This window comes from Alexandromys fortis, unplaced genomic scaffold (assembly GCF_014885135.2).
Source record: "Alexandromys fortis isolate MF-2015 unplaced genomic scaffold, M_Fortis_MF-2015_v1.1 scaffold_2_1_26212458, whole genome shotgun sequence".
Classification (NCBI taxonomy): Eukaryota; Metazoa; Chordata; class Mammalia; order Rodentia; family Cricetidae; genus Alexandromys; species Alexandromys fortis.
Window position 1 is genome coordinate 3,720,007 of NW_026067930.1, and position 23,075 is coordinate 3,743,081.

A 23,075-nucleotide genomic window follows, 5' to 3' on the forward strand; every position below is an offset into this window, starting at 1 on the left:
CAAATGTCTTTACAAGCTGAGCCATCTGGCTGGCTCTTTTCTTGTGTCTTTCCTTCTTTCTCTGGCACCTTGTCTCCTCCCCAAGCAAGGTCTAGGATGAGTTACATCCCCAGGTTATTGAAGAATTTTCTATGAAAGCTTATTATGGCCTGAGTGGGTTCTCCCCAAATTCCTATGTTGAGACTAATTCCCTCTGTGACAGCTTAGGAGGTCTGGTCTTAGGGAGGTTAAGGAGGTCAGGAGGGCTCTGACTTATTAGTATGACGAGTGTCCTTCAAAGAGGTCAGAGGGCTAGCCGAGTGCATCCACTATAAAGACACAAGAAATTAGCAGTCTGGAACCCAGCGGGGAGTTCTATCAGTACATTAGCTGCTGCCAAGCACTGGTAAATATAAAGGATAGAGGTTTATTTGTCTTATGCACAGGTCAGATGGCTCCATCTGGTGATGTTATTGCTGGCAGTATCCCATGCAACACCGAGCACCAGACAAGGAGTGTGCTTGTTTCTGAGCTTGTCTGCCTTCTTCCCTTCTTCTTCCGAAGTGGTCAGTATTAATCCTAATTACTCCAAGGATCTTAATCCGAATGATCTCCTTATGATCCACCTCTAGTCACCAAGGTCACCAAGGTCATTTCCACACCCTCATCATAAGGATTAAACTTCAACACAATGGGGCTTTGGGGCACACTTCTTTTTTGTTGTATACAGTATTAGCATGGGCAAAGAATTTAATTAATACTCACTACAATGTATTAAACTTTCAAAGTCTTTCCCCGGATAAAACAGCTGCACAGGTTTAAGTGTTTCTTCATAAAACATAATAAAAAGGAATGACAATTGTTTTTTTTTATTTTTTTAAAATTTTTTTCTACTCTTTGTTTTATTTTTTTTTTGTTCTAAAAATATGGAACGCTTCATGAATTTGCATGTCATCCTTGCGCAGGGGCCATGCTAATCTCTGTATCGTTCCAATTTTAATACACATGCTGCCGAAGCGAGCACGACAATTGGTTTTTATAGATCCTGGTAATAAGTCCTATCTTATTTATGCATATTATAAACGATATTCTTACGCAGGATTGAGTTAAGATCCAGTAGTTCTTGAACAATGCTATCAAATTGCCATATAAACTCTACATGTAAGAAGGTGAACAATCTTCATAGTCAGGTCACATTTCATTCAAGACAAAGGCCTTATACCATCTCACTTTGCTGGTATCCTACGCTCATACTTCTAGTCTCCAGAATGGACGGACGGGCAAATACCTCTGTTTAAGCCACCCAGCCTACCGTCACAGGTTACAGAAGCCTCAGTGAAGACAGAAAGCTTCCATCAATGCCTCCACCTCTGTTGGGACCTGGTGTGAATATGAGGGCGGAAGTGCTGTAAATAAAATAGGATCGTGGCCCACCTTCAAGATAAAGAGTGCCTTCGGGAGGCTAAAGCTTACTGACTGACTGGCTGGTGCCTGCTTGCCGGGACCTTCAGGATGCTGCCCCTCCTCCCAAACCACCAGAAGTTTAGCTCAGGGTGGAAAGATCACAGGCGGTCTTTGTACGTGGTGACTACGTCCACGCATGGGGGGGGGGCTTAAGTAAGGAGGTACTGGGGTGGGAAAAGACAGTAAGAAAAGTTTTTGTTGTGAGAGGTGGCCATAAAAGAGGAAGAGAAGAAAGGATACCTGTAAGAAAGTAAAGAGGAACAGGCATGATGCCACATGCCTTGAATCTCAGCACCAGGAAGGCAGAGGTAAGAGGATCTCTGAGAGGTGGAGGCCAGCTTGGTCTCCACAGCAAACTCCAGGACAGCCAAGGCTACCTAGTGGGACTCTGGCTTTAAAACCTAACCAAACCTAGGCAACATCTGGTCAATACTGTGTACCCCAGAGTACTCGCGCAGTCAGTGAGGAGCTGGAGGAGGGATGTGTGTGTTAGGGGAAACTGTTTTTAGTAACTAATCTGTGTATGTCTTCTTACCAGGTATTGCAAGACCATGCGTAAAGTTTGGTTTTTCACTGCACTCTGTTTCTCCAACTCCAGCTTGAGTTTGGGCAAGGGCATCTGTTCCTCGTAGATCTGATTTTTTTGTTTTGTTTTGTTTTTGTTTTTTCAAGACAGGGTTTCTCTGTAGCTTTGGAGCCTGTCCTTGAACTAGTTCTTGTAGACCAGGCTGGCCTCGAACTCACAGAGATCCGCCTGCCTCTGCCTCTTGAGTGCTGGGATTAAAGGTGTGCGCCACCGCCGCCCGGCTCCATTACTATTTTTTAATTGCATTTTAATTGAAAAGAAATGCATGCAATCGGTAGGAAAATTTCAAACACAATACTATAAACACAAACACACAAGGTAGAGAGACATCCCCCCCCCCCTTTTTCTGTTTTTCCTGGAGCCATTGTTATGTCCCCAGGCACATTCTAACCCCCATACATTCCCTCCTTTTTATAAACACACACTGGGGCTTACAATCTTCAGTGACTACCCATGCTTCTTGGTAAGTTGGCTTCCAAGGGACTCAGGAACCTTTAGGTTGGATTTACCGCAGGGGCCCACGTCAGGAACCTGGTTTGTCTGCAAAGGTATCAGTCTGATTCAGGCTTAAGATTGACCTCATTCTCTAGAGAATGCAGCCCCTAGGTGTTCTCCCACCACGCACACCTACTGTCCCAACCTGTAGGAGGGGTTGTGGGGCATGGTTGGGACGCCAGGTTCCCCGAGGGCCACGTAGCCTGTCTTAGTGGGGCGTGATCAGGGTGCTACTAGGGGTCTGGCCTGGGTGCCACCACGGAAATGCAAATCCAGCCCGGAGTCGGGGACTAGCAGCTCCCACCGTAGGCACCTCCCCTAGTGAAGGTTTCGTACCCTTCGCTCCTCCTCTGGCTCCTCCCATCTCCCTGCCCTTTCTACTCCCTCCCAGATCCTCCACTTCCTTCTCTGTCCTCCCGTCCTTTTCTTCCAGTCCTAAATCCAGTGCCACCCTCACCTCCGCCTCCCTCTTGTCCCTCCTCCCTCCTTCTCGCCTCCCTCTTAGGCTCCAGGTCTCTGGGAAAACCCGGGGCAGATCTTAGGCCCGAACACGATTTGCGCACGCGCAGGAGCGGTGCCGGCTGGGCTGGTGGTTCGGAGGTTCCTGGCTGCTCAGTCCCGCTGCGCTCCAGGCCTCGGCTCCTGTTTGGGGGCCACTGCGCTGTGTAAGTGTCCCGCTGGGGCCCCGCGTTGGGGTTCCGAGCCAGAGGGGCTGGCTGGGGGATTAGCCCTGTTTGCATCTGCCCGGATCCCTTGCCTGCCCAGGTCCCCTGCTTGTCGGGTCCTCTGTCCAGGTCCGCTTGTCTGCCCAGGTCCTCTGCCCAGCTGGGGACCGCCTGCTACCTCGTGGCCAGTCATCTGGCGCCCCGCTTGCACCTGCGGTGTAGTGTGCGCACCTGAAGGATCTGCGTACACCTGTCCGGGGTGGTCTGCACCTGCAGCCTCTTTGCGGGCCAGGCTGTTTTTGGCTCTCAGTCCCTCCTCTTTTCCGTTTCTGGAGCCTGAACTTGGGCTGCACTGTGCGCCACGCCCCTCGCCCACAATGCTGCACCGGGAACGGGGTGCACCATCCCAAGTGGTTCAGTCTAGCGGGCCGCCCAAACCCAGCCCGACTGGGCAGTTTCCCTGGAATGAAATCTTTGCGCTGTCAACTCCAGTTTGCCTCCAGTGTGACAGCTTGGGAGGAGAAAGTGTTACACTGCCTGGCCTTTGAGCATGCCTCTCGGTTGTAGCCTCTTTTCCCTGTTACATTGTTAAAGCAGGGCTTTCTGGTGTTATGTCAGGTGAGTGTGACTTTTAACGGAGCTGAAATCGGGCTCCACTGAATTCAGGGAAACGTGTGAGGCCGACACACCCCCTTTAAAAACAGCGACTTTGCGGAGTTAAGAGCCGCTTCCTCATCTGCCTTGTCTGTTATTACCAAACAGTAGCACCAGGGGCATGGCGCTGGAGACCTAGAAGTATTCTCGGAGATTTCCTGATGAGGTTTGATTTTTTTAAAAATTGTTTCAGGTGGTAGACTAGTGGGGGAGGGAAGAAGCTAGTGTCAAGAAACTTAATCTTTTTGTTGTTGGTTCAGTCTTTTTAAAATTGATTTTTATTGAGCTCTACATTTTTCTCTGCTCCCATCCCTGCCTCTCCCCTCCCCCCTTCAGCCCTCTCCCAAGGTCCCATGCTCCCAATTTACTCAGGAGATCTTGTCTTTTTCTACTTCCCATGTAGATTAGATCTACGTATGTCTTAGTGTCCTCATTGTTGTCTAAGTTCTCTGGAATTGTGATTTGTAGGCTAGTTTTCTTTGCTTTATGTTTAAAAACCACCTATGAGTGAGTACATGTGATAATTGTCTTTCTGGGTCTGGGTTACCTCACTCAAAATAATGTTTTTTAGCTCCATCCATTTTCCTGCAAAAGTCATGATGTCATTGTTTTTTTTCTGCTGTGTAGTACTCCATTGTGTAAATGTACCACATTTTCCTTATCCCTTCTTCGGTGGAGGGGCATTTAGGTTGTTTCCAGGTTCTGGCTATGACAAACAAAGCTGCTATGAACGTAGTTGAGCACATGTTCTTGTGGCACGATTGAGCATCCTTTGGTATATACCTTAAAGTGGTATTACTGGGTCTTGAGGAAGGTTGAAGAAACTTACTCTTAAAAAGAAAGAAAGAAAGAAAGCAAATAGGCTGGCATAGTGGTGTTTACCTGTAACCCTAGTGCTGTGGCAGGGGATTGCCAGTTTAAGGCTAGCCTGGGCAACTTAGTGAGACCCAGGGTAAAAAGAGGGGAGGGCATTACGGGCTCGTTGGGAGAGAACTTTCCTAACAGGTGCAAAGTTTTGTGGGGAATCCTAAGTCCACGTGCAGTTGTATGACTGTTGCTGTTCCAGAACATTTTTCTGTCACTGAGAAAGAAAACCCGTACCTTTCAGAGAGTCACTCTTCATCCCTGACCCTTGGAAACCCCAGCAGCCATGGACACACTTTGTTTATGGTTTTGCAGGTATTTTAGGCATTTGAAGTTAGTGGGATCATCCATTGTCCACCTTTGTCTGGCTTTTTTCAGCTGACTGCTTCCAGGTTTGCGTGCGCGTGCGTGTGCACGTGCATGTGTTTGCGTGCGCGCGCGCGCGCGCGCGCGTGTGTGTGTGTGTGTGTGTGTGTGTGTGTGTGTTGGGAGAGAGAGAAAGAAAGATGGGAGGGGAGAGAGAGTTGTTATTAAGTATAGAGTTTCAGAGCTGTCAGAGGGAAAGTTCTGGAAATGGATGATGGTGGAGATGTGCAGCAATGCATACTACGCACACTTTCAGAACTGTATGCTTAAGAACGGCACACCATGTTTGTGTATTTTTAAGGGATCTATTTGTTTATTTTTGAGGAAGGGTCTCTTACACAGCCCTAGCTGTCCTAGAACTCACTCTGTAGAGCAGACTGGCCTCAAATGGACAGAGATCTGCCTGCCTCTGCCTCCTGAGAGCTGGGATTCAAAGTGCGTTCCACCATGCTCACCTCTTCTTATTTTTGACGACTTCATTGACATAGATCCTGTCTTGCTCCCCAGCTCTCCCGTTTAAATGTATCAGCCTGTGGTTTCCAAGTTGCAACTTTGTCACCAGTCAAACTTAAGACATTTTTGTTGGCATTTCGTGTGTGTGTGTGTGTGTGTGTGTGTGTGTGTGATCCTATATAACTGCAGTGCCCTTAGAGGCAGGGAGAGGGCAAATAATCCACTGAAGCAGGAATTGAAGGAAGTTGTGAATAGCCTGATATGGATGCTGGGTACTGAACTCTGGAACCTGGAAGAGTGGTATGTACTCCTAACTGCTAAGCCATCTCTCCAGCTCCTTTGTTTCATTCCTTTTTTTTTTTTTTTAACAAATATTCTTTTGAGATAGTGTGTGGGTAGTGTGTGTGTGGGTCTTACTATATAACTCTGGCTGGCTTGGAACTGACTAGGTATACTAGGCTAGCTTTGAACTCAGAGATCTGCCTGCCTCTGTCTCTTAAGTGGCTGGGATTGAAGCCAGACTGACCAGAAACTCATGATCTGACTCTGGCCTCTTTTTTTTTTTAAATATTTATTTTATTTATTTATTATGTATACAATATTCTTTCTGTGTGTATGCCTGCAGGCTGGGAGAGGGCACCAGACCTCTTTACAGATGGTTGTGAGCCACCATGTGGTTGCCGGGAATTGAACTCAGGACCTTTGGAAGAGCAGGCAATGCTCTTAACCACTGAGCCATCTCTCCAGCCCCCTGACTCTGGCCTCTTGAGTGCCAGGATGGCAGGCATGAGCCACCATGGGTGGATCATTTTTGTCATTCTGCACAGAGACCACACAGGACACTGGGAAAAGTTCACTAATACTGGTGTGTTTGATCCATGGTTATTTTGAACGTCTGATTTTCACAGAAGAGACAAGTAGCCTTGTGGGATACTATGTAAATCACTTGTGGTCACTCAGAGTGACAGCCAGGGTTTCTGCTGAGGCTTACTGGGAGTAGACCTGGTATGTGACACTGAGGTTTGTGCCCGTCACTGTTAATGGGATCAGCGTAAGTTCCGCTCAGCAGAGACACCTATCATAGCCTCTTCCCTTTGGGCAGGCCCTCAGGATGAGTGTCCCCGACTACATGCAGTGCGCAGAGGACCACCAGACCCTCCTGGTGGTCGTGCAGGCTGTGGGCATCGTCTCCGAGGAGAACTTCTTCAGGATCTACAAGCGGATCTGCTCGGTCAGCCAGCTCAGCGTGCGTGACTCGCAGCGCGCCCTCTTCATCCGCTACCGGCACCACTACCCACCCGAGAACAACGAGTGGGGCGACTTCCAGACGCACCGCAAGGTGGTGGGCCTCATCACCATCACCGACTGCTTCTCGGCCAAGGACTGGCCACAGACCTTCGAGAAGTTCCACGTGCAGAAGGAGATCTACGGCTCCACGCTCTATGACTCCCGCCTCTTCGTGTTTGGGCTGCAGGGTGATGTGGCCGAGCAGCCGCGCCCTGATGTGGCCTTCTATCCGAACTACGAGGACTGTGATTCGGTGGAGAAGCGCATTGAAGACTTCATCGAGTCCCTTTTCATTGTTCTGGAGTCCAAGCGCTTGGACAGAGCCACCGACAAGTCTGGGGACAAGATTCCCCTTCTCTGTGTCCCCTTTGAGAAAAAGGACTTCGTGGGACTGGACACGGATAGTAGGTAAGTTTATGTAGGAATGGTTGACCTAGAAGCCCAGGGCTTGGTGTCTCCTTACATAGGAGGCAAAAGTGATATAAAAGTGTGGCTGCAGCAAGGATAGCTGAAATGTGGTCCACTGGCCACTAGACAAGAGGACTGAGTCCCTTAGGGGTCGGCACATACACTCCTGGGTGTCACAGAGTCTCCTGGTGGGACTCCTGCAGTCATCACTGCCTGTGACTTCTGAGCACCAGGAACCAGGCTATAGTGAGCTGGGATGAGCTATGTGTGTAAAACACACAGCACACATTGAAAAAAAATAACATAAAAATAGATTATGACCAAAAACAACAAAACAAAACAAAAGATAAGCCAGCTGGCTGTGCACACCTTTAATCCCAGCACTCAGGAGGCAGAGGCAGGTGACTCTCTATGAGTTCGAGGCCAGCCTGGTCTACAGAGCTAGTGCTAGGACAGGCTCCAAAGCTACAGAGAAACCCAAACAAAACTGGAAAAACAAAAACTAAAAAAAAAAAAAAAAAAAAAAAAAAAAGCTTGCATTGGTATATGCTAGGTTAAAAACAAAATATTTATTTCAACTGTTTTGTTTTTGAGACAGGGGCTCATGTAGCCCAGATTGGCCTCAAACTCTTTAAGTAGCTGAGAGTGGCCTTGAGTTTCTGTTCCTCCTGCCTCGTCTCCCAAGTGCTAGTAGCATTATTGGTGAGCACCGCGATATCCCAGTGCTTTTAATGCTGTGCTGGAAACCGCAGCCAGGGTTCCTGCATGCCAGAGAAGCCCTTTACCTACCAAGCCACATCCGTAGCCCTGTTTTGACTCTTTTTAACCATAGGCAACCTATGCAGGACGCAGGACGTGGTGGGTCACACCTATAATTCCAGCGGGTCACACCTATAATTCCAGCCCTCAGGTGGCTGAGGCAGGTGGATCTACAGAGTGAGCTCCAGAACAGTCAGTGCTATACAGAGGAACTGTCTCAAAAACAAAACAAAAACAAGCAACAACAAGAGCAAAATAGAACACAAACTGTGTGACAAATAGACAGTTGAATTAGCCTCTGTGGCTGCTGCTTTGTCTGTTAGTACTGCCCCAGAGCACACAGAGGAGATTCTGAAGTGTTGGGCCCTGGAGTGCAGCTTGTGCCTCCCACTCCCAGGCCAGGCACTCTACAGGTACCAGGTCATTTCCTCAGCCCAGAGCTGCAGGAGGTCAGAAACACCACCTGTACACACTGAAGTATGAAGTATCTACATTCTCTGCATTCTGAGATGCAGCAGGATGAAGCCTGACCCTGTTCCTCACACTTTTCCTTGGATCACAATTACAGATGTGTCTTATGTTCTTAACCCACTCTTCATGTAACCACCTGCCACAGTGGCTGCTAGCAGAAGAGGCAAGATGGAAGCACAGGTTTGCCAAGAGGGGTTCCCATTTGATAGGGAGAGCTCGGTACAGCCGCGGCACTCAAAGGCTGGAAGGCCTCGGCAGGAGCTCAAAGAATCGAGTCTGTCCTGCTTCTTCATATGGAATTCAGATCATAATCCCCAGGGAGGCCCAAATGGCGTAACATGCCTGCTGCCGAGTGGGTGCCGCAAAGTAGTACGCTTCTGGAGTTATCTAGCGTCACTGAGCAACTTTCTGCTTGGTGGTGAGTTGATAAGGTACCACGGAATCGAGCCTAGGCCAAGGGCAGCCCCTAGGGGTTGGAAGCAGAGAGCGGCCCTGTCATGTAGTCTGTGATGTTTGGTACCTCTTGATGGAATCTTCATGTCTCACCTGAATTGAAGCTCTTGGTGTGTCTCAGCCCACCTTCCTTCACCTTTGCCTGTAATCATGGCCTGGCTTCCTGGGAGGAAGGGTTAGGAAGTCAGTAGCTACTGAGTCAGAGCGGATGTCCCAGCCAAACCCACTCCAAAGCCTCTGCTTGGGACTGGAGGGAGGTAATGATGCTGGGAAAACCACAGTCCAGCCGACTCAGCTGGCTTTATCCCAGCCCTGTAAGTCTCTGGCTTCTGGGATGATGTGGAGCCAGGACAGCGACTCACACTTGCCTGCCCCTCCTGGTAGCGTGAACACTTGTCCAAGCTGAAATGACAGTGTCTTGTAGCTTGTAGGGGAAATGTCTGGGCTCATGTCCAGTTTGGTTTGGCCCAGTCACAATAAGTTGACTGAACCCACAGAGCAAGCTCTCCTGGTGGCACGCTGGGTGTGCATGGATGTGCGTGCACACGCACACACTCATCAGAGCCATCGGGGTTTTGCACATGTAGTGTGTAGCTCTCGGATTTATTTTTGTTCTTGTATGTTTCTAATTTTGCTTGTCCCTCTTTCTTTTCTTTTCTTTCTTTCTTCTCTTTTTTTTTCTGTCATACCGCCCTGTGAGTATGTTGTTGGGTCTGAAAAGGTAGGCTGTGAAGACGCCACTGTAAAAGTGGCTAGTTTGCCCATGTGCTGTTCCCATTGCCGCCATTGCTTCAAAAAGCCAACACCGCTGCCTAGATCCCTGTGTGTTCTGAGCGGTCCTTTAGTTGTTGTTGATTTCTTTCTTTTAGACTTTAGCTTCCTTGGCACCTAACCCATTGGTGTTTGATGTTTGTCAAAATACTTGCTCCAGGGACCTTTGTGGTCTTCAGTATTTGGTGACAAATGAGCCTTTACTAACGCCCTTTTCTTTTGAGGATGTAAGATGCCAGTTCATTTGGGTGGCCGCAGAGGTTTCCGTGGGGGATATTTTTAACGTGGGACACCAAGAGTGCAGCCTTGCTTGAACCCAGGCTTGGAAGCGAGTGAGGCATGCGGAGGGTGGCTGCGGCTGTGGGTGTGCATGGTGGCAGTGGCCGCAGGTCAGACATGTGGGGAGCAGGGCCGCTGTGGGGAGCTGCCTGCCTTCTCTCTCCGCTTTTCCCTCAGGGGCCCATTCCCTATTCCTTCCTGTCAGCAGCTTCTCCCCAGAAAGGGTAGAGGCCATTCTAAGTGGATGGCAGTCTCTCTCTCTAAGAGGGCTCAAGGCTGACCTTTCTAAGACCAGGAAGCAAATGACCTTCAACATAGCCAGTTCATTGAGTCTTAAGCATGTGAGGACCCGTGTTACTGACCACTGTTTCCTCTCTGCCTGCAGACCTCTGTCCGGGCCCTCCCCAGCCAGGCTTTTCTCTCCGATATAGGCAGGAAAGGCCACTCTTCACCAGGGAAGGCTGATGGCATGCTGCTCATGTGTGTCACAGATCTAGACCCCTCAGCATCTAATCTTTGGCTGACCTCGTCCCCACTGTGTCTTGTTCTGCATCCTGCTGCTACCACACGCTGCCTCTGAGCCTCCATTTACTGCTCTGGCCAGATGCAAACACTTTCATTTTTCATTTACTTTGTCTCCATGGAGATAGACTAGACTTTCTGAGAGATTCCCTCCCATTTAGCGTTGGGGCCAAAAGAAGTACAGGGAGTTGGGGCCACACTGCAGGGAAAAAGCAGGGGCCCTACCATGGTTGCAGGGCCTTCCCGTCACTCACTAGGTCCTGTATTCATTCATGTGACAATAGCTTGCCCCGGGCTTTCCTCTTCTCACCTGCTCACTCTAGCAGAGTTGTCACGGAGACTGTCAGGCCATGGGGAACCATGAATCTGTGTCCTTCCCGTGTGAGGGACAAGGACCCTCCTAAGAGCCCCTTGCAGGAGAAACTAACTTCTTTAGTGAGGACCCCCACGAGGTAGTATGGGTACACAGCTCTGGGCACTTGATGTGTGTTAGAGCAGGTCCTGGGGAACATACCAGAGCGCGCTTCAGGAACAAAGGAAGGGTCAAATGTAACATCTGTAGTTCTGCCCGGCACATCTGGGTGGACCGCGGGTAGTCAGCTGCTGGAGGAGGCGGCGGGACACATGGGTAGAGGAGATGCTCCGAACAGCTGGGGTTGGATTGGTAGTTAGAGGAGGTGACGTGTCAGCACTGAGTCTGTGTCTAGAACCTTAGAAATAGGTGGGCTGATTTGGAAGCTGGGAATGTGGAGAACCCCAGTGGCAGGGTATGAGGAATATCGATCGGCTCTTGGGGCAGCTGACATGTGCCCAGAAGGTGTTGCCTATATGAAGGGCTGTCCATCCAGATTGTGAAAATCCTGCTGTAGCCAGGCAGGAGTGGCTTGGGCTCTGGCACTGTATTGTAGGAAGGAGCTTGTATGGAACAAATTGGGTGGCAGTGGTGGCAGGAGACAGGTGAGGCCATCCTCAAGGGAGGGGCCCCATGCAGGGGCAGGATGGGATTTCCAGCTAATGTCCTGTCCTTTCTGTGGAATCAGATGGAAGGTTGGGTAGGGGACCTAAGGAGAGAGGTGACGGAATGGGAGAAAGGTTCTTGGCTAGTTGTGGAATCCATTTGTCCTCTTGGTAGACTCAAAGAGACACACCTCCTGAGACCATAGTAGTTACGGGCAGTGGGGGCGAGGAAGGCAGTGCTTTGCTAAGTGTGAGCTACTGTGAGGCTCAGTGCTCTCTGGGAAGATGTGGAGGGGTGGCAAAGCCAGCACAGCTAGCTCTCGGCCTCCAGCTAGCCACCGAACCCATGTACTTCACATCACCAATGGTATCCCATGTGGGCTCGGCAGGCCCATGCTTGAGCATTCTCAGAGAGTTTAATTGGTGATGCAGCAGGATCAAGGCTCAAACTGGCCAGACCTTCTCTCTTCTGAGTCTGCTCTGTGGTGCTAGAACCTAAAGCCAGCCAGTCTGGTGCTTTTAAAAAAATAAAATCTCCCCACCTAAGTGCCCAAGCTCTGTTATAAGCTCAGAATTCATTGGCGGTTAAGTGGCACCAAAAAACTTGACCCCCCAGACAGACAGGTCACTCTGGCAAGGACATGGCTTTACATAATGTGCATGGACAATCATACATGATACTTTTACACTTCCTTTCTTTGTGGTACCAGGGATGAACCCTAGGGCTCCCACCCTGTACTATGCTAAATGTGTGCTCTACCACAAAACTACAGCCTCAGTCCTATAGAGTAATTAAAAATAAGGTTTTGTTTATTGTATGATTTGTATATTGTACGTCTGTGCACCATGTGTGTGCAGTGCCTGTGGAGGGAGAAGATGGTGTTGGATCCCCTGGAGCTGGAGTTACAGGCAGTTGTGTGCCACCCTGTGGGTGTTGGGAACCGGATGTAGGTTATTTGGAAAAATAGCAAGTGCTGAGCCATCTCCAGCCCCCAGTGTAATTTCCCCTCTTAGATGGTGAGGCTAGGCTTGGCACGGTGTTCCGGGTTGAACAATCTCAGTTGCCCTTGTCCTGTCTGGAATGCTAGGAACCTGGAGGGCCAGGGCATGAGGGCATAGAGTAGCTGGTGGTGGACCCCTTCGGATCTGCACAAGGAAGTTGAGGCAGGAGAGTGACGTATCAGGTTATGCTTTGGGAAGGGTCTGTGGGGGGTGGTAGTCCCTTGGGGGAAGGCCAGGAAGACTAATCTGGAGACCTTGGGGTGACTGTGGCTGTGTCTCCTGGGGATAAAAGAGCAGCCCAATGCACTGTTGCCCATTAGCAGGACCATCCTGGTGCAGCCCTGTGCCAGGGAGTATAGCAAAAGCTGATGTGTCTGCCCCTACATTTCTGCACAGACATGTCTTCTTATAGTATCGGGTGCAGAGAAGCTAAATCCCCAGGTAGTCAGAGAGCCAGGGCAGCCTGGTAGAGTTGGACCAGACAGGGCTTCACTTCCTGTTGGGATTGCCAGTCTCTTTGATTTAGTTAGGACTTTCCCCACTCTTGTTGTGGCTGTTCTGGAAAACTTGCTTAATGCAACTGTGGTTTGCTTTCTAAAAGAGTTGTATCTTTGAAGCTGTCTAATATTCAAAGGGTTAGCAGTGTTTTCCGAGGGCGAGCCTGCTCCATATTGTGCATTGTTCCACAGCACGACCTCACCAGTGTTTAAAGATCTGTAACCCGAAGCTCTGAAATTATGAAGACCAAGGTCCTGTTTGCTAAAGCCAGATAGCTGACTGATGATACGGCCCATCTCTTTTAATGGAACAATCCTAGGGCTGAAGTGGAAAGGGGGGACCACTGATTGATTTAAAAGCTGAGACATAGATGCTCTGTGATCATGCTGAAATCAGAGCTATCTGAGAAGCAGGCTCTGACTGTAGCGGCGGCTGAGTAGGTAGCAGGAGGCTTGCTTCGGACTACTTTAAAAACCATGCAGGCAGCACAGCTTTGAGGCCAGGACCCCTGCAGCTCACATGACTGGCAATGACTGCTGCTGGCTTCCAACCTTAGAGCCTAACACCGCCTCCTCAGCTCTTGTTAGTGGTAGAAACTCGCATCCTGCTCAGTCCTGTGCCCGGGGGAGCGGGAGGGGGCAGCAATAACAAGACATTTCCCTCGAATCTTCTCTTTTAGACATTACAAGAAGCGGTGCCAAGGCCGCATGCGGAAGCACGTGGGGGACCTGTGCCTCCAGGCCGGGATGCTGCAGGACGCCCTGGTGCACTACCACATGTCTGTGGAGCTCCTGCGCTCGGTGAATGACTTCCTGTGGCTGGGAGGTAAGGCAGTCTGAGCGGAGTGGTTGCGTCCACTGTATTCGAATATGACAAAGAAAAGTGAAGTGTGTGAGGGGGAGCAGGTAGTGTCTGCTGATTGCTTTGTGGTGTCACTTCCCTGACCTATCTGCTGCTCCCTCTGCACCCGCCCCATCCCGCATCCTCCGAAGGAGGCATATACTCCCTTCAGCCTGTATTCTTGGCCTCTGCTTTGATGGCCCATGCCTGTGCTCTCACCTCTTCACGCCAGCACACATTCTTCCTGCACACAGTAGGGATGATGAGGATGTAGTTCCCAGTGAGAGAACTGGCTGTGCAGTATGTGTGCAGTGGTACCTGGGGATGGGGGGTGGTGCTGGCGTGCGCCTTTAATCCCAGCACTTAGGAGGCAGAGGCCGGTGAGTCTCTAAGTTTGAGGCCAGCCTGGTCTACAGAGCAAGTTCCAGGACAGACTCCTGTCTTGGAAAACCAGAGGGGGGGGGAGAGAGAGAGAGAGGAAGAGAGAGAGAGAGGAAGAGAGAGAGAAAGGAAGAGAGAGAGAGGAAAAGAGAGGGAGAGAGAGAGAAAGAGAGAGAGAGAGAGAGAGAGAGAGAGGAAGAGAGAGAGAGTTTGGTCTTACCTTAGAGGAATTACTTTTAAATTCCTCTCTTCCTTCCCGCCCCCCTCCTTCACTCCTGGGCCTAGGACGGGGCCTCGCACTTGCTGGCCAAGCTCTGTCACTGCTGTGCACACCCCAGCCCTACTGTTCCATGTTTCTGACTCAGCATACTCCCTGTGCCATAGACCTACAACCTGGCATAGCACTGGGGTAAAACTGCTGGTCCCGCAGGACTGACAAGATGGCCCAGTGGGTAAAGGTGCCTGCTGCCAAGCCTGATGACCCGAGTTCAATCCCCTGCACCTACATATTGGAAGGGGAGCGCTAAATCTCCCAAGTTGTCTTCTGACTTGGGCAAGCACCGTGGCACAAGCCATCACACCTCCCACCCCGTTAAGTAAATTAATGTAACCAACCAAACAAAAAGAACCCTACAGACTGTGAATGAAGGAGGAAATGAAGTTTTTCTTGTACACAGGCCGTCAGTCACACCCGGAGCCTTGCTAGCCTCTCGCATTGTCCTCCCTGACATGGCCTGCAAAGACAGGTGGCGGCGCATCTCTGTGTGCTGCAGACCTAGTGCCTGCCTTCCTTCCTTCCTTCCTTCCTTCCTTCCTTCCTTCCTTCCTTCCTTCCTTCCTTCCTTCCTTCCTTCCTTCCTTCCTGTTCTTTCTCTTTCCTCTGAGACAGGCTGTGTCTGCCCTGTAACTCACTATGTAAACCAGGCCGGCTTTGAACTTACAGAGGACCCTCCCCTTCCTCTGCCCCCCAGTGCTGGGATAAAGGCATGCACCACCATGCTCAGCTAATGATCATTAACTGTGAACTTTGTTTTTGGGAAACTGGCCTTTTCAAATAAGAATGACTGCAGGGTGACTTCGCTAACCATCTCTTGCTCCTCTTTGCACCCAGCTGCCCTGGAAGGGCTGTGCTCGGCATCCGTCATCTACCACTATCCGGGAGGAACTGGCGGCAAGGCTGGGGCTCGGAGGCTCCAGGGTGGCTCACTTCCCTCAGAAGCAGCCAACAGACACCGGCCAGGTGAGCCTGCCTCACTCCACCTGCACCCACTGCAGTCCCCAAGGAGAGGAGCAGCGTGCTGCGCTACCTTTTCCTTTCCTCTAGGTCTGATGAATGTTTCTAGGTCAGGGGAGTCTGTGCGTTCGGAAGTCTTGGAGATGTTTTCTTCTGGCTTCTCCGCCCTGCAGGTGCAGGAAGGGTCACATATAATAATCGTTGGCTTCTGAACTCATGCTGTGCCTGTGTAACGGGTACCACTGGTCTCCGGGGTTGGTTTTGACTGTTGATGCAGGGGCCAGGGCTATTTCTGGTTTTGTTGAAAATTTTTTCCTTCTGAGTTAAACTTGGTTTTCTGTTGTTTCGTTCCAGTGAAGAGTGAAAGACTTCTGTGGATGAGGAGACCCACAGATGAGCTTTTGACCCTTGGTGTATTACTGGTCACATAGCAACGGTTAGGCAACTAAGAAGGAATGCCCTAACTCAAGGCCAAAGCCAAAGCTGCTAGGTACTTTTCGGTCTGTGAAATTTTCAGAAAACCTCCACAAAGAGTAAGCTGCATTCCCTCCTATATGGGGACAAAGTAGTGTCATTGCAAAATACAGCTCTCACGCAAAAGGGAAGGAGACAGTTTATTCTGAGCCCAATAGAAGTGATTATGGCCAGAAGCATAGATACGGTGTGTCCAGAGTGACATGGCTACATGGAATTTTTATAGTTACAGAACCAGAGACAGTCACAAAGAAGTGCACCCATCAAATACATCGATAGGGACATTGGTTAGGTGGGTTACAGAAATCAGGGACATCTCTGCTATGGGTCTCAGGTGCTGTCTGATGACATTCATAGCTTTTAGGTTTGTGGAAGGTCGGGACCTGCTAAGGTAATATATCACAAGGGGTTTATCCTGATAGTCACGAGAATGTTTTCCCAGAGGTGGGCAAGGAATGGCCGGCAAGGTGCTAAAGACAGCCCGGGATAATTTCACAATCAAACTCTACAGTCACAGAAGTAGTCATTCAGTCAGCCTGCAGAATCTCAAGCAGAGGCACGGCTTTCGCAGGAGACATCAGTCCCCAGTAGTTAACACGTTAGAAGAGGAGTCATAATAATCCTCTGGCCATTCATTGTAGAGCATGCCAAAGCTGCTAACTGAATGATCTGGTTCTGCATGCACCTGCCTAGATGAAGGCGCATGGTTCTTGAGGGCCCCTGATACTTGTCTGCTGGACGCCCCTGGTGGTGTCTCCATTATCAGAGAGGAAAGAAAGCAGGCTGAGAGGCAATGCTGTGAGAGGGAGGAATCCACCTTCTGGACTTTGATCTCCCCCAGATGCTGGACCGTGTGCTGGGTGTAGCTGCAGGCCCTGCTGTGAGACCACAGCCTCTGGAGTTTCCCTCTTGACAGCTCCCAGGTGCTCATGTCTCCAGCACAGCCAGCAAAAGCAACTTTTTTTAAAAAAAGGTTTTCAGTGTGCTGACTGCCCCCGATGTGATCTCAGACACTGGAAGTTTTGGGGTAACAATCTTTTTCCCCCTTGGTGGGTATGGACAGGAGATACTTAAGTAACTGAAGGACTGCTCCATAGCTCAGGAGCCTTTCTTTTGCCTCCCTTTGTATGAAAGTGCTGGAAGGCCAGGAGGTCAGAGAGACTGACCACTGCAAAGGCAGCGGCCTGCAGCGCATCAGCAGCTGGGTCTGGGGGGGGCAGATGTGCCATCTTACTTCAGATTCTAATCTCCAGACCAGTTGGCGTGTAGTGGCAGCCTTGTCTTATTGCACAGAGGTGAGCATTTACCGCAGACAAGCATCTAACATCCTCCCTTCTATCTCATGAGTCTTCAGCCACAGAAGAGCAGAAATCTAAATTGCCGTCTTGTTACATGTGACTGGGACTAAGTTGTGTAATCCCAAGGAACTGAGACAGGAGGATCACCATAAGTCCAAGGCCTGCTTGAACAACATAATGAGCTCCAGGCCAGCCTGGGCTATAGACTAAGATCTTGTTTAAAAAGATACTGGAAGTCTGGGTTACAGCTCTGTGGGTAAAGGCACCTGCCGCTGACTCTGAAGACCTGAGTTTGAGCCATGCAACTCACATGGTAGAAGGAGAGAACTGACTTCCACAAGTTGTCCTCGGACCACCACACACACACACACACACACACACACACACACACACTCATTCTCTCTCTCTAAAAGGGGCTGGGAAGATGGCTTAGTGGATAAGAACACGTGCCTTCCAACACGAGAAGCCCAGCACTAGGTGGCAGAGACAAGCTCTCTTATTTTCTTTATCACCTGCTGGGATAATATACTCTGGCAAAAGCAACTTAGGGGAGATGGCTGCTTTGCTTTTTTAACATTTCTATTTGTGAGTATGTGCTTATCTGTGCACGTCTGAGGATATCTCTGGAGGTTTGAAGAGAGCATTGGGTCTCTTAGAGTTATGGTTGTAAGGCCCCAGATGTGGATGCTGGGAATTGAACTCTAGTCCTCTGCAGGAGCAGCAACAGCTTTTAACCTCTTGACAGCTCATAACCGTTTCTCCAGGCCCCTCAGTTGGGAAAAATGCAAAGATTGGGAGAAAGTTTTGTAACTGACTGCTGGAAGGAGCCCGCATCTCAGCTTCCCTGCCCGATGCTCCGCCCTTCCTGTTATCCTGTCCTCTGTGAGCCTGTCTCTTTGGCCGACATCTGGGGGGCAGATGTTTTAGTTTAGCTGCTGAACAGTGCCACCTTCCCTGAAGCCGGCTAGAGCCTGTGCTGGCTGAACAGGCCTGTGAGCTGTGCATTGTCGTCCCTGAAAAAGCACCGGGCAGACCCTGGGAGGATTCATGCAGGATGTTCATAGGGGTTGCTGTTGGACTTATTTTTATTTATTATTATTATTATTATTGCTATTATATTACTATTGCTTTTTTATTTTTCCCACTTGAACAAGAGGACCTAAACCAGGCTCCTTGAACATGGTTTCTTCCTTTGCTGCTTCAGACTAGTCCCCAGTGTGTATCTGGGAAAAGCCTTCTGGTTCCATGTTATTTCTGTCATGTCAGCTCAGCGTGAGGATTTCAGATACTGTCAGGGCAGCAGTGAAACTGGACTTTCCCTCGAGTATTAGGAACCGGGTAGCTGTGACGTCACAGCTCTGCAGCATCTTACCGATGAGAGGAAGGCTGCCAGCCAGGCCCTGGGTTTCTTTCTCCACGTCTGTGCTCACTAGTGGGCACCCTATTGGGTCAGAAGAAGACCTTGGCTTTTGGTTCAGCCGAGGTGGCCGTGTGGAGATGCTGTTCTCAGCTCTATGCATTAGGTGTGCTACCTAACTTGTCTGTCACAGTGTGTGTCCCAAGTCAGGTCTGGCCATCCATGTTCAATAAGCCAATTAAAAAGAGCCAAGTTAAAAGTGGGAAGCAGAAAAAGGAGATTTATTCCTTGTGGCTACATTGGGAATAGGTATGAGAGTCTTGCCAAGTGGCCTAGGCTGGCCTCGAACCTGGGTCTGCTCCACTCCTGCCACCGTTGCTGAGATTATAGGCATGTACCGTCATGCTGGTATTTGAGCCCTCATTTTATAAGGCTTGATAATTTCTAAGGAACTCAAGTAGGGAGCAATAGTGTTATGAGGAAAGACCCAGTTAAGAAGTAGAAGAACCAGGGCCTGGTGTACAGGTTTGTAATCCATGGGTTTATAATCTTACTGGGGAGGCTGAGGCAGGAGGATGGTAAATTCAAACTTCAAAGCCTGCCTGGTGATGGAGCAAGACTCGGTCTCAACAGTAAAATTAACAAATTGGACGTGATTCTTGTTTGAGAGGCCCACAGCTGTGCTCTCAAGGGTGGCTTACCTTCTTCCTGAGTGTCTCTCTTTCTCTTAACCTTTGAACTTTGAAAATGCCTTCTAGCCGGGCATGGTGGCAGCACATCCTTTTAATCTCAGCATCTGTGGCGGGGGCAAAGGCAGCTGGATTTCTGTGAGTTAGGCCACACTGATCTATAGAGCGACTTCCAGGCCAGCCAGGGCTACATAGAAAAATCTCCTAACAAATTCTAATCTTAAAACTGAGGCCGGGGAGGGGGAGAGGTGGGGGAATGGGGAGGAAGCTGGGAGGTGGTGGCTTAATCCCAGCACCCCAGTTAGTGGGGAGGCAGAGGCAGGCGGATCTCTGTGAGCTCAAGGCCAGCCTGGTCTACAAGAGCTAGTTCCAGGACAGGCTCCAAAGCTACAGAGAAACTGTCTCAAACAAAACAGAACAAAAAACAAAACAAAACAACCCAAAAAATACTGGGCAGGGTTGGGGTTCTACCTCAGTGGTAGAGTACTTTTCCAGCATGTGTGAAACCTGGGCTCAGCTAGCAGCACACACACACACAGTGAGTGTCCAGGGAGGGTGGGCAGCAATGATGCTGCAGTGTTATCCGACCTAAAGCCACCGAGCCACGTCCTGCTTTGCTTGATGCTTTTGAGACAGAATCTCATTGTGTAGCCTGGAGCTTTGGATCCTTCTGCTTCAGCCTCCCTGATGAACACATGAGCCATACACACATGTACATGTGCATATATAGCACATACTATACATCCTACAACATTACTAGAAAATAAAAAATAAAGCACAAATAAGGGACTGTAGCAATAGCTTGGTTACCAAAGTGTTTGCCACTCAAGTGTGACGACCTGACCTTTTTGTTGTTGTTGCTTTAGTTTTTTTTTTTTTTTTTTTTTTTTTTTTTTTTTTTTTTTTTTTNTTTTTTTTTTTTTTTTTTTTTTTTTTTTTTTTTTTTTTTTTCATTTTAAGACAGAGTTTCTCTATGTAGCCCTGGCTGTCCTGAGACTCTGTAGACCAGGCTGGCCTTGAAGTCAGATATCCTGCTTCTGCCTCCTTAGTGCTGAGATTGAAGGTGTGCACCACCACCATCCAACTGAGGACCGGATTTTTACCTCCAGAACCAATGTAAAAAGAACTGGGTACGGTGGTGTGTACTGGAGTCTCAGTGCTGGGGAGGCAGAGAGTCAGGTGAATTCTTGGGTCTGCATAGCCTAATTGGCAAGCCCTAGGCAATTAACAACAACAACAACAATCCCAGAAAATTTGGTGGATGTCTTTAGAGACATGGCATACAGGGTTGACCTCTGGTTTCTTGAGTGTGTGTGGGCATGTGGGTGCATGCGTGCGTGCAAAATAAAAAGATTGCTAAATTTTACCATGTAGCTGTCAACTGGCACCATAATAATGGAGCTTGTTCTTTACACAGACAATTGAACAAATGTGTATTGATGAGTAAGAGCATAGGCGGTTGGGATCTACCTTTTCAAATCCTACTAAACTGTTTACAATGAGAACAGTCATGATGAGCTTGAGTCTTGGGCCCAGAGCTCACGGGGTTGTGATGGGTAATTACCTTCTGCAGAGAACGCCGCTCTCTGGCCGCACTGACATCTGGATGGCTCAGCACATCAGGAAGGCTTTCCCAGCTGCTTTCATGTGTCAACTCACTACGGAGTTCCTTCTCCTCCCTTCCCTCCTCTTCATCCTTTTAAAAAAATTATTATTTCTGTGTGTGTGTGTGTGTGTTCAGACAGCAGGAAGGGAAGAGGTAAGGGGGCTCTTTCCTGTTTGTTCAAGACACGACAAACCAGTAGATATTGTGTTTTCCTCACAGAAGCAAAAGAGCACTGTGCCTGCCATGCCGTTGCTCCCAGTTGCTGTTGTGGTAGAGGCCAGCATCTCAGACTTCCCAGGGAATATGCAAACTGTAAAGTGTGTTCTTCTAGTTGTCTTTAAAAGTGCTTTTGTTTTCCAAATAAAAGACCGTAATCTGTTCTTTCTTCCAGGGGCGCAAGAAGTTCTCATTGACCCAGGTACATGATCTTGTGCTTAGTCTCTTTTGTTATTATTATTCTTTTTTTAACTGCTTGTTTCATGGTGTTGTGAATGAATGGTTTTGGTTTCTGGACTGTGATCTTTGGAACATTCTGATTTAAGTAATTTTAAATCAGAACTGTGACAAACCCGATTATCGTTTGGTCCTTGTTTGATGGGGCACCCCGCTGCTTCATGTGTCTGGTGAAGAGGAGCAATTTCCCCCCTAGCATGGTGAAGCAAATGATTGGGAATCGTGCCTTGAGTTCTCTGAATGCTCTGAGCATGTCTGTGCTGTTGATTTTGAATCCCTTCATGGCAATAATGACTTTGCTCTGAGTCTCTGGCCTGCGCCCCTTTCCACAGTGATTTGAATTCCCTATTACTTTTTTTCATAGACTACTATTATTGTTGCTGGTGGCAAACAGGTCTTGCTGCATAGCCCAGGTTGGCCTTTAATTAGTGGCAATCCTCCTGCTTCAGCCTCCTAATGTGTGAACCACCAAGCCTGGATGTATATGTGTTCTTAAGAAATCTTGCATTTTTTTTTTTTTTTAAGTTTTGGGTCTTTCTTCTTAGTTTCTGTAATTAATCCAGCAGACACTTGTTTTGTTACAGTGCTTGAGTGTTTTGTGATGAGCTCAATTGTTTATGGTCTAATTAGAAACAGTGGCCGAGTAGGTGATAGTGCAGTAGCAGTCACCTTCGGTAGAATTACACAAACCAGGCAGTCATGTTTCCCCGGGCTTCCTACTCAAGCCGGCTGCTTTCATCTCGCGCATGTCGGAGTGGAATCACCTCAGGTTTGCACGCGTGTACTGTCTGCTTCAAGGCCTGTCTCTACACTGCTGGCTAAGTGTCTCAGTAGGGTCTGTGGAGATCGTAGAGAACCTTGCAATTTTTTTGTTTGTTTCCTAAAGAAAAATCAACACAAGGGCAAGTCTTCGTGTGACAGGAGCCAGTGACTTTCTGTACTGGTGAAAGTTAGGTTGGCAAGCCAGGCATGATGGTATACACCTGTAGTCTCATTAGCCCCCAGAAGGCTGAGGCGGGAGCCAGCTTCGGCTGTGTAGCAACACCCTGTCTCAAAAACAAAAATCAAGCAAGCAAACAAAAGCCCCGGGGAGTGGTTGAGAGTGCTTCCTGAAGAACCAAACTGAATTTGGTTCCCAGCAACCATGTTGCATGGCTCACAGATGCCTGTAACTCCAGCTCTAGGGAATCTGAAACCTTCTTCTGGACTCTGCTGGTGTCTGCACGCAAACATGCACATACCCACACAACAAACACATGTGCATGCATGCAGTTGAAACAAACAAGAAAGCTCAAAAATGAAATTAATGTTGAGTGCTTTGATATTTTTGAGCCAAGACCGGTTAGTTAGTGGAGCCTGATATGAAATACTGAATGTCAAGGTACCTACTTGTGGAAGAAGTAGATGGGACAGATTAGGATCACTCTGAAAGTCACACTTTCGTTGAGGCAGGGAAGAATGTATTTGTCATTTGTGAAATCATTGAGAATAAGGTTCTGCACCTGAGTTTGCAGAGCTTGGAGCAGATGCAGGCTGGACTATGACTGTGGGGATGAGCGAGTGACTCTTGGACCATGTCAGAGCCTGTGGTTGGGAGAGCCACCCACAGAGGATGCTGCTGCCAGTTGGCCCTGGCATTGGAGGGCATCTTTGCATCCACCTTAAGTGAGATGCTGGACTCACCAAGGGAGACAGGCAGGGAGTTGAGGCTCTTCCTACACCCAACCCTTGCCTCACCAGGCCCCAGCCCGCAGCCTGCACCTTCAGGTCTCTGGTAGGAGCCGTTAGACCAGACAGAGCCTGACCATGT

General features: G+C 49.0%; 1 protein-coding gene and 1 non-coding gene across 2 annotated transcripts in view; one reads left to right on the forward strand and one right to left on the reverse strand.

The window, feature by feature from the left end:
• Window positions 1-899: 899 nt before the first annotated feature.
• Window positions 900-1,003, reverse strand: LOC126503606 (U6 spliceosomal RNA). The gene has a single exon (XR_007592340.1). It is a non-coding gene; the product is annotated as a U6 spliceosomal RNA (small nuclear RNA).
• Window positions 1,004-2,954: 1,951 nt separating this feature from the next.
• The window catches only part of Trappc9 (trafficking protein particle complex subunit 9), a 430,884-nt gene continuing 410,763 nt past the window's right edge, over window positions 2,955-23,075 (forward strand). Inside the window, exons 1-5 of the mRNA XM_050145170.1 lie at window positions 2,955-3,189; window positions 6,629-7,221; window positions 13,613-13,758; window positions 15,266-15,394; window positions 21,204-21,230. Of these exons, the coding sequence (XP_050001127.1) occupies window positions 6,638-7,221; window positions 13,613-13,758; window positions 15,266-15,394; window positions 21,204-21,230 (886 nt within the window). The 5' untranslated portion in view covers window positions 2,955-3,189; window positions 6,629-6,637. The remainder of the gene's footprint in view (window positions 3,190-6,628; window positions 7,222-13,612; window positions 13,759-15,265; window positions 15,395-21,203; window positions 21,231-23,075) is intronic.